Source organism: Anabrus simplex, chromosome X (genome assembly GCF_040414725.1).
Source record: "Anabrus simplex isolate iqAnaSimp1 chromosome X, ASM4041472v1, whole genome shotgun sequence".
Classification (NCBI taxonomy): Eukaryota; Metazoa; Arthropoda; class Insecta; order Orthoptera; family Tettigoniidae; genus Anabrus; species Anabrus simplex.
The window spans coordinates 94903725-94914753 of NC_090279.1; the positions used below are offsets into that span (position 1 = coordinate 94903725).

At 44.7% G+C, this 11029-nt stretch overlaps 1 protein-coding gene across 1 annotated transcript in view; it reads left to right on the forward strand.

Moving 5' to 3' along the window:
• The window catches only part of LOC136886639 (zinc finger protein 33B-like), a 145608-nt gene extending 134794 nt beyond the window's left edge, over nucleotides 1-10814 (forward strand). Inside the window, exon 4 of the mRNA XM_068230867.1 lies at nucleotides 10659-10814. Within this exon, the coding sequence (XP_068086968.1) occupies nucleotides 10659-10814 (156 nt within the window). The remainder of the gene's footprint in view (nucleotides 1-10658) is intronic.
• The last annotated feature ends 215 nt before the right edge of the window (nucleotides 10815-11029 follow it).

Here is an 11029-nt window from a genome sequence, read left to right on the forward strand (position 1 = left end):
GATCCGTGCAGGGGGACAGACCCATCTGGCCAAAGCAGGGGAAGAGGCGCGGATAAGGCTTGAATCTCCCCGGTTGAGGTATTATCGGGTTTCTCACGTTTACCCCCGAACGGTTTCACGTACTCTTGAACTCTCTCTTCAAAGTTCTTTTCAGCTTTCCCTCACGGTACTTGTTCGCTATCGGTCTCGTGGTCATATTTAGCCTTAGATGGAGTTTACCACCCACTTACGGCTGCATTCTCAAGCAACCCGACTCTAAGGAGAGATCCTCCCGGAAGCCGCAGCGGTCTCTACGGGCCTGGCACCCTCTGCGGAGCGTGGCCCCACTCAAGAAGGACTTGAACTCGCCGCAGGTTCCCGGTTAAGTGGACCCTCCCAAACACCACATTTCCCGGCAGGGTGAACCTGCGAGATTCGGTGCTGGGCTCTTCCCTGTTCGCTACTAAGGGAATCCTTGTTAGTTTCTTTTCCTCCGCTTAATAATATGCTTAAATTCAGCGGGTAGTCTCGCCTGCTCTGAGGTCGTGTTTGGCTTGTGCGTGTCGCACAAAATGTTCGGTCGCTGCACACACAGCACACACTTTCGAGCTTGGTCGCGGGGCAAGGGCGGCGAACCGGCGCCAGCAGACACAAAGACGCTGCGCGGACCAACCCTCCCGTCTCACACACTCTCAGTGGTGGTGTCGACCGGTCTAGCTCCACCGGGGTGAAGCTCTCTTCAGGAGACGCGGCGGCGGCCGTGGCCGCACGAACCGCGACGCTCCCACCCTTCGAACGCAATGTCGCGTTCAGTTTTAGCAGCCGACCCTAAGCCAGGCGTGGTTCGGGAACGGAATCCATCGAAATGGTGCCTTAAATGAAGACATCCAATTTTGACACAAAGTAGAGGCCTATTTCAACCAGGACCGATGTTCCTATCATAAGGGTATTGCTGACTTAATTTGACGATAAAGATCAGGGGGCTTGATAGCCTATTATCATTGTCGCTGAGCTGGCTGCAGTTGGAGTTCTGGTCACGGAATTCGGGAGTTATACGAAGTACGTCCAGAAAGTAAGTTCCGTTTGGTAATAAAACTAAATTGTGTACAGATACAGAAAAATTATTTATTGCACAAAATTCCACAACTCTTAAACTACTTTTCCCCATAACTGCCGAAATTTTGCAGGCATTTGTCATAGCGGGGCACACGTTTTTGTATACCTTCTTCATAGAAGTTTGCCGCCTGTGTCTTCAACCAGTTGGAAACAGCACTAGTTGTAAACCTGCGGTTTTCCCGGATCTTGTCATCAATCGTGTGAACCAGTTCTTCTGTAACCAAAGATGGACGCCCACTTCGTTCTTCATCGTGCACGTCAGTACGTCCTTCATTGAACTGTCGGACCCACCTTCTCACCATTGAATCACTCATCACATTTTGTCCGTAAACGTCGCAAATTTGCCGATAAATTTCAATTGGTTTCACTTTCCTAGCATTCAGAAAACGAATAACAGATCTGATTTCACAAGCGGCGGGATGTTCAATCAACACCGACATTGTAAACAAGCACAACGAAGCGTATGTGGCTGACAGCGATCTCAAAATGGCACAGAGCGTCTACCGTGCATGTGTGGACCTGCGATCGCAGCGCTGCAGCGGAGATTAATGGAAACGGAACTTACTTTCTGGGCGTGCCTCGTAAAATGAAGACATCCTCTGGTTCGGATTCCACATTACACTAGAAACCCTTTGTCATGATCAAGGTATATATGTTCATGAAAGACAGGAAGTTTCCTTGCAGAAGAGACTAATTCATCTTGGTGTTGCTTTATTCCCAGTTGTCCAGAGACTTCTTTGGTTACATAGTAAATTGACTATACTATATGATATTGGTCTGGATGGAAAAGATATACGAAACGTTGCCAACCTGTATTAACATCAGTTCGCATCTCTTAAGGTTGATAACACCAACGCCTGTGCTATTGAAATAAAGCAAGGGTTGAGGCAAGGCTCTGTTATAACTCCACTCCTCTTCAATAACTTCTATGAAAGGGTGCTTTTCTGATATCAGTATTGTTAAAGGAATCGTGAAAATTAATCTGCCATATGCGGATGATACCCTTCGGTTTGCAATAAGTGCTGAAGGTCCACAGATATTAGCGAACTGTGTGGTCAAACAGAGTTGTGCGTTTAAACACGAAAAATACTAACTTAATGATCGTAAGAAAACATGTCATTCAACCTATAAACTTGAGAGTAGCTGGCACATCCCTAAAGCAAGTCCAGTACTTTAGGTCTCTCACCTGCGTACTTGATCACAGCTTGAGCTGTCCTGTTGAAACTGGGTGCCAAGGACTGCCTTCAAGAGATTTATTTAAATTCTCTGTAACAGGGACTTCATTTTCTCCGTCCATGTTTACTTCGGTGCTGTGTATCTCCTGCCTTACTTAATGTTGTTGAGGCCTGAACACCATCCTTTGAGATGTGGGGCTACAGTACTCCGAGCTGGAGGTCACGTACAATATCAGAATCAATATCATTGGAATTTTTTTTGCTAGGGGCTTTACGTCGCTTATTCGAAAGTATGAGGTACTGCAGTGGTTTACACGTTTAGAGAATAATAAGTTAAAACCAGATCCTTCCTTTTCACGTGAGGAATGAAGAAGCATCTTGAAACTTGCACGTCAGGTGGATGGCAGAGTTACTGGAACACAGTGATACACCTATGTACCTGTGGCCACACTTTGCAGGTATCACTGCGCCAACTCCGAAGCAAAACTTCTCTCTCACGATGCTTTGACATGATCAGGCTGGGCTCCTCATCCAGATCGCCTGAAACTTGCGAAACTTGAATAGAAGTTGCTCCGTAACTACGGAGAGCCCTGGACGACGTGGAAGTCTTCAAAGAGAGTGCGAATTGCGACAACGTAAAGAATAACATCCACCTGATACTAGTGCTCATATCTGGCACTAGGCAGCACCTATGTATAATCTCTCTTGTAATTATGCGACTGACACAAATAAATAAATGACCTCCTTCCGCTTATCTCAAAGATATACTTTAAGGAAAGAGGTGTAGTAGAAGAAGGAGAAAATCTTGGCTACGGACTGTGCGAGAATGGTATGGACTCGGTACCCCAACTTGCTGAGGACAAGGGTCAGATCGCCCCGATGACAGCCGACATATGATAAGGATATTGTAGAAGAGAACAAGAAGATGAATCATTGCTAGATTTATATTGTGAATATATCTGTACATCGTAGAATGGAATAAGCCTGAATTATTCCGCCTCGTGTGGCTTAAATACTGTTTTAATAGTAGACATGGCCTAACTGTCATTGCTGAATGTTTCATACGGCACAGCGACACACGGCGCACTTCCGTCTCGGAATGCAAGAGAAACAGTGCTTCGCGATGGCGTGGTGGAACATGAACCACGTTTCATAGCTAAGTCTAATTCACGGACTAAAATGTTCGACGTTCTAATACAGATAAAATATGAGGATCATGAAGTATTTAATGTGCAAATGTACAACGTACAGTATGATAAATATATGATGCACAGTATTGTAGTACCAGTATATACACTGACTGACAGAGCAACTGCAACACCAAGAAGGAGTGGTCAGAACTTTATGCCAATTGCAGGGTAGACTGACGTCACTGAGGTATGCTCATGATGTGAAATGCGCCGCTGTGCTGCGTACGTAGCGAACGATAAATGGGACACGGCGTTGGCGAATGGCCCACTTTGTACCGTGATTTCTCAGCCTACAGTCATTGTAGAACGTGTTGTCGTGTGCCACAGGACACGTGTATAGCTAAGAATGCCAGGCCTCCGTCAACGGAGGCATTTCCAGCAGACAGACGACTTTACGAGGGGTATGGTGATCGGGCTGAGAAGGGCAGGTTGATCGCTTCGTCAAATCGCAGCCGATACCCATAGGGATGTGTCCACGGTGCAGCGCCTGTGGCGAAGATGGTTGGCGCAGGGACATGTGGCACGTGCGAGGGGTCCAGGCGCAGCCCGAGTGACGTCAGCACGCGAGGATCGGCGCATCGGCCGCCAAGCGGTGGCAGCCCCGCACGCCACGTCAACCGCCACTCTTCAGCATGTGCAAGACACCCTGGCTGTTCCAATATCGACCAGAACAATTTCCCGTCGATTGGTTGAAGGAGGCCTGCACTCCCGGCGTCCGCTCAGAAGACTACCATTGACTCCACAGCATAGACGTGCACCCCTGGCATGGTGCCGGGCTAGAGCGACTTGGATGAGGGAATGGCGGAACGTCGTGCTCTCCGATGAGTCACGCTTCTGTTCTGTCAGTGATAGTCACCGCAGACGAGTGTGGCGTCGGCGTGGAGAAATGTCAAATCCGGCAGTAACTGTGGAGCGCCCTACCGCTAGACAACGCGGCATCATGGTTTGGGGCGCTATTGCGTATGATTCCACGTCACCTCTAGTGCGTATTCAAGGCACGTTAAATGCCCACCGCTACGTGCAGCATGTGCTGCGGCCGGTGGCACTCCCGTACCTTCAGGGGCTGCCCAATGCTCTGTTTCAGCAGGATAATGCCCGCCCACACACTGCTCGCATCTCCCAACAGGCTCTACGAGGTGTACAGATGCTTCCGTGGCCAGCGTACTCTCCGGATCTCTCACCAATCGAACACGTGTGGGATCTCATTGGGCGCCGTTTGCAAACTCTGCCCCAGCCTCGTACGGACGACCAACTGTGGCAAATGGTTGACAGAGAATGGAGAACCATCCCTCAGGACACCATCCGCACTCTTATTGACTCTGTACCTCGACGTGTTTCTGCGTGCATCGCCGCTCGCGGTGGTCCTACATCCTACTGAGTCGATGCCGTGCGCATTGTGTAACCTGCATATCGGTTTGAAATAAACATCAATTATTCATCCGTGCCGTCTCTGTTTTTTCCCCAACTTTCATCCCTTTCGAACCACTCTTCCTTGGTGTTGCATTGTCACTGTCAGTCAGTGTATGACCGGTAATATACAGCGTTTCCTTCCTCATTACGCGCTTACAATGGTACTAAAAGCAATCAATTTTTCCGCTAAATGCACATTAAAACAGTAACTAATGTGAATAATTATAAAATGATTAACGAAATTTAAAAACATTTCAAAATAGTTATTCTATGTATACATAATCTAGTTGCAAAAGTAGTCTAAGTAAGTGGACCAACTTGAATAATTATAAAATGAGTAATAAAATCTCAGAAGAGCCCAAGATCGGTATTATGTGTACAGTAACAGACTTGGTCTATTCCAGTTTAAAATTTTACTTCAAATTGAAGTTTTTAAAACTAATTTTAGAAACATTTGCGACTTTCTCTTATAATATGACCCTGCTTTGAGAACAATAATGTAATGTTTACGTGTGAAAGACCTTACATTCTGGAGTGCATTGTTACTTTAATCATTTGACTCACGATTCGGAATATAAAGGGTCTCGGCTTATCTTCAGGGCAATGTCACGGGGAGTGAGGCGAGGAGATGAACAAAGCACCGTCACTGTTTCAAAGCTGTGCTGTTCCGAAGCATCGATGGTTCCTGTTCACGCGACACGACACACGAAGTGATCTTAATGTTTCGAAACAGTGAAGCCTTGATGTGTTGATTGCGCCGGCACAGTGTTTCGAAGCCTACTGGGCCTACGGTATAAATGTAAGGTAATCTAGAGGCACCTTCTCTGAAATATAAATGCAAATTTTTCGCTTATGAACATTCAGAGTGGATGGCAGATGTTCATTCATCCCTGTAGCTTGTACCGTCACGCAGGAGTGTTGGCAGATATCCACCTCGTTAATCCGGGGCGCATGACAGTACCTCGAAGTGTTTCGTCGTAGATAAGTACAGAAATATTACGGCAATCACCTCACAACACGATGGCAGCTGCTTTAACATTGGAGCTATATTTCTTTATCTTGTACTGTTTCTTTTCAAATATTAAATTTTACACTTTGCTAAACAAATAACAATTCAGGTACAGATCTGGCTTGTTATCTTGGGTACAATGTTGGAAAAATTAGATAACAATAAATTAACAATATAAGCATGAAGCTCCCTAATTACAATTTTTAAATCAGCGCTACTGATCCTTTCAATCAACTGTCAAGGAGACGGATCTTCCAATTTCTACATCAGGGGAAGAGATTTTTGTTCCACAAATTCACCTTTTTGTGGACTATTCTCGAAATTTACAAGTTCCTGGCCTATCCAGGCACAACCTACATTTAACAAAATGAAACAGTACTCCCTGTCCTAACTGCTCAACAGTCTAACTGCCTAAAAAAGAAGTGAATGGTGTTAACTGTAACAGGGGTAACAAGTACCCATCCTACCTGACCTTTGGTAAAAACAAAAGGTAAAGTTACTGGCCGAAAATCGAAATGGTAAGGAGGCGAACACATTCACTACTTGATATTTACATGAAATTCTTAAAACCCTATTTGGGCTTATGGCCCGACGTTAGAGAGGTGACTACATGGAGAAAACATTTAAGTTACAGAAATGCTAGGTGTATTCTAACGGTTACAAAATCATGGTCACCTCAATGTCAACTTGAGAGGGAATACATGAGAGTTACTCACTCTCTATTCCCTGACTTGTTTCTTTTATCTCAAAATCTACTTGTTAATTCTTTTCTCCTGAAGTTGTTTTTTCCACATGTTTGAATACATCAGGTATTCTGAGAGAAGCGATAAGCTCTGACACGTGACCAAGCTGTGTATCGGCCATCTTCTCCTGCAGCTAGCGGCGTCTGGTGTCATTTCATCTCTGCGCATCTTGGAAGGAGGAATAAGGACAGGCTTTATACAAACACAAATTACTGTCAAAGTGTGTCTTATAAGTACTTCTTAATTTACAACTGTCACGTATTTTGCGTTCAGTCTGCAACTCTCTGTGGTTCATTTATTTTCATAGCTTTAATCTTTATCTCGTTAAGAACTGAGTCTAACTATCGCCGTATTGGTCCTATTGCAATGTACATTATTCTTCGCCACTCGCCAAACATGACCCCACCACCAAAGCCAAATTAAATCAACAGCTGTACTGTACGAATTGGGATTGAACTACCCTCATTCCGAATATCCTCCTGCCATTGTTTCCACCTCATTGTACCAGCAGTCATTCTCACTACTCTCAGGTCTGTTACTCATATCTCATAAACAATGTACCCCCACATCCACCCAGCTTTCACTCCCATGCAGCAAAGTTGATGTGAAAACAGACCGATGAAAAGATAGTGTGGTTCGGGAATTCTTTCTCACAGAATGCCGTTGATCAAACTCTGAGCTCACTGCAGTGGCTTTTAACAGGGAGGGCTACAACTCAGAATATACTTGAGGTGGCCACTCCTATTCTGTAACAACTTGTATCCCGAACTCAGGACCACTCATCTGTAGAAGTACGTGACTACAGAAACCTACACCATGAACTATTAATATTGAACTTATAATATGGTAATAAGTTTAAGACTTAGCGGGGTAACCGCAAGGACTCTGTAGAATATAGGTCTAATTGTCACAAATCCACAATTCAGTACAAGTGTTTGCTACCACATTGAAGCACATTGCCTGTGATATATTTCGAGCTGAATGTAGGAGTTTTTATACCAAGGTTTAGCTCGTCCCTTGGATACAACACTACAGCTGCAGAAGGGATTTCTGGAGATTATGATACTAGACACGTGTTACGTCCTCTTACACCTTCAGACAATAGGATGCCGTTATCTTATGGAATACTGTCGAAAGAGGCTACTAAAAGAGATGCCTGTCTTGAGAGAGCATGGGTTAGCGAACTGGGAGCTTTAGCTGAGTCTTGGCATGATGTATTCTAAGTTGTTGTGTATCTAACCCCCCTTGGCCAACTCTTGTAGGGAACTTTATTCTGATGTTGTGGGGTTCTAAAAGAGTAAAGCTACTCCAGGGGCAGCCTTGCCTTAAGTAAGAGCCGAGCAACCTGTGCCGTTGTTGTGTCTGCATTGGTGAACTAGGGGTATTTAGTTGAGTCTAGACATGTTGGGTGGTAAGCTGTTGTCTATCTAACCTCCTGGGTCAACTCTTGTAGGACACTTCATTCTGATATGGTGGGGTTCTATAAGAGTAAAGCTCATCCAGGGGCACCCTTGCCTTAGGTAGGAGCCGAGCAACCTGTGCTGTTGTTGTGTCTGCATTGGCGAAATCGCGGGCATCTGTATCTGAGTCTAGGCATGTTGTGTGTTAAGCTGTCGTCTATCTAACCTCCTTGGCTAACGCTCGTAGGGGGCACTTCAACCCTAGGTGAGCAGAGTAAATGTCACTCCTCAGGATTCGAACGTGGAGTTGACATAAACTCAAAAACTAAAAGAGCTTAAGTGCATTTCAAATATCCTCACCCTGATTGAAATATGTGTACGATGAAGATGTACTGACTACAGTAAATGTGGAGACGTGTATATGTCAGCAGAAGAAAAAAGAATGACTTTGCGAGCTAAGTTGTATTTTTCCTATCTGGCGTTGTAAAGGAATGCGACAGTGTGTTATGACTTGAGAGAACTTGGAGTCTTCAGCTACAGGTCAAAGCTTGTTCGCGGTGACGTCACTACAGCTTTTGCTACTATGATGACGTCACTCCACCCAGATCCCCGTTTTTTATGAGGTGAGATGGAGGGGTAGAATTGCATCAATGGTATATTGCCAGTCGCAAGGGTGACTAAAAGGGAGTACTAACTCAGGAGGGCGCTCTGCTAGGACACAGGGGTAAATAGGCATACACAGAACCTTATAGAGGCAATTCCCTAAACCTTTCTTCTTCTTCTTCGGCTTCTTTATTTGTTTACCCTCCAGGGTCGGTTTTTCCATTGGACTTACCGAGGGATTATACCTCTACCGCCTCAAGGGCAGTGTCCTGGAGCTACAGACTATGGGGGTCGGGGAATACAACTGAGGAGGATGACCAGTACATCAACCCGCCTCACCCACGCGTTAACATCTCGAGACCTAATTGCTGACGTGATTATGGTCAAATGTGCTAGGTTAACCCATGCGTTTGACGCCAGGCTTAACTTTACAAGGGCGTTACAGTCTCAAGTTTGAGATTCGACTTTGATCCTGAGATTTGTGGGAGCTGATGGCTACACATAGGACTAGGGATATGGTGTAATACAAATGTTTTACTCATAGGGGACGTAATATTGGGAAGCATGTTGGAAATTCTAGAAACGTTGAACCTAGGATGCACATATCAGCAAAAAAATAATTGCTCGTGCAAGTTGACTAGTTTGGATGTGTTTGCTGACCCATGGAATACAAAGTTCATTTTTTCTACATGTTCACAACTTAGGTACAATCACACAGGAAGACCTAACTTATTTTTATATTGAATACCCAATATAATAGGTAAAAATAATGTAGTGCCGGAATTTAGCTCTGCAGGATTTCGCGTATTATCAGAATTCCCGAATACAGAATAAAATCCCTACCTACACTTCACGTTCGATGCTCATGCAGGCCTAACGTCGCGTTGGCCACGCATTAAACTCCTAGGACTTGACATGGTACTAGGGAGATGGTGTAGGGCTTAATACACAATGTGCTTTATTCATTGAGGCTTAACGCTGAAAAGCGACCTTGGGTCTTGGGGAGTGGAGCGACCGCGCAAGGTATCACACAAAGAAGGACAAGAGCTACGAAAGGCGGGGAAATTAAAGACTCCTTAGCCCTCGTAAACGTAATAGCGTGGGGTTGGAAAAGAACAAGATTTAACCGAGGAAGGTCGGATAGGATAGATGAAAGTAAGTGGCCTGACACAAGTAAGTAGAAGCACGCGTATACAAGGGCTCTTATGGCACTAACTCGGTGGAGGCTGTGCTAGGGCTTTTTTTCATGTATTTCACCCAATTCGAGGTTCTATCCTCCTAACCGGATGCCCTTCCTAACTTGCGACTCTCTGTGGAGTGATGTAACATAGGTAGGAGGGTGATGGAATACTGCTCTAAGAAAAAACTAAGAAGGGGTGTTATGAGCTCTTAGCTTCCGAGCGTGGTATTAGCGGCTAGAGGACCTCAATCTGAGTCTGGCATTAATTATAGTTGTTTAACTTTCATTGAATAGGGAATCGAGGGTTGCTATTACTTTGAAAGGATGAACTATTCCGTAGACAAACTGAGCTGCCCAAAAAAAACCTAACACAGAATAACATAATTTTTAATTTAAAATATATTAACTTTAAAACTAAAATTAAAAAGTTTAGAATATCAATTTCTCTCACTGTAAAGAAACCTCCAAAAATTCACATCATAGATATTTGACAGGTCGTAACAATCCTAGAAGTAAATATTCAACCGTAAACATTGAGAAATACAGGTAGTTCAATATAAAATGTGTGGCAGGTGAGGGCTCTACATTGCAAATAGATTCAATGTTTAAATCATCCTTTTAGCGTGCAATTTATTCTTTCTTTCTTTGTTGGCAACCTGACTACAGCGCCACTCAGCTGACGAAGTAAGTTTCTAGAACATTATAATAGGGTTGCCATGTCTGCAGCACTTCGTAACTTAATCAATTTCCTTTCAGGTAATTCTCATGGTGGCCACTTTCATTAACATGATCCCATGTAAACCGGCTCTAAGGAGGACTATCTGTTAATTTGTGGTGTTATTGTGTGTTCCAGACTCGGTGCGACTGTGTGCGGCACTCTATGGGTTACTGGCGGAACATGTGGAGAGGAGGGAGTTGCAGCCGAAAGATGATACTAGAGTGGTGGAAGAATTGGGGAGAAGCCCTAATGAGACAGAGAACAGCGCTAGTTCATGGGAAGATGTGCTGAAAAGGAGATGGTGATAGAACAGATAGAAGAGGCGTTTGAGAAGAAAGCAAAGGATGTGGAGAAAGCGCGTAAGGAGAGAGAAGAGGAGTTGGAGAGAGTATATAAGAATAGAGAGGAGGAAAAGGAAAGTGCATGTAAGGACGGAGAGAAGGTTGTTGAGAAGAGAGAGCTGGCGTGCGAGATGAGAGAGAAACTTCCTCTCCAGAGAGAGAGGA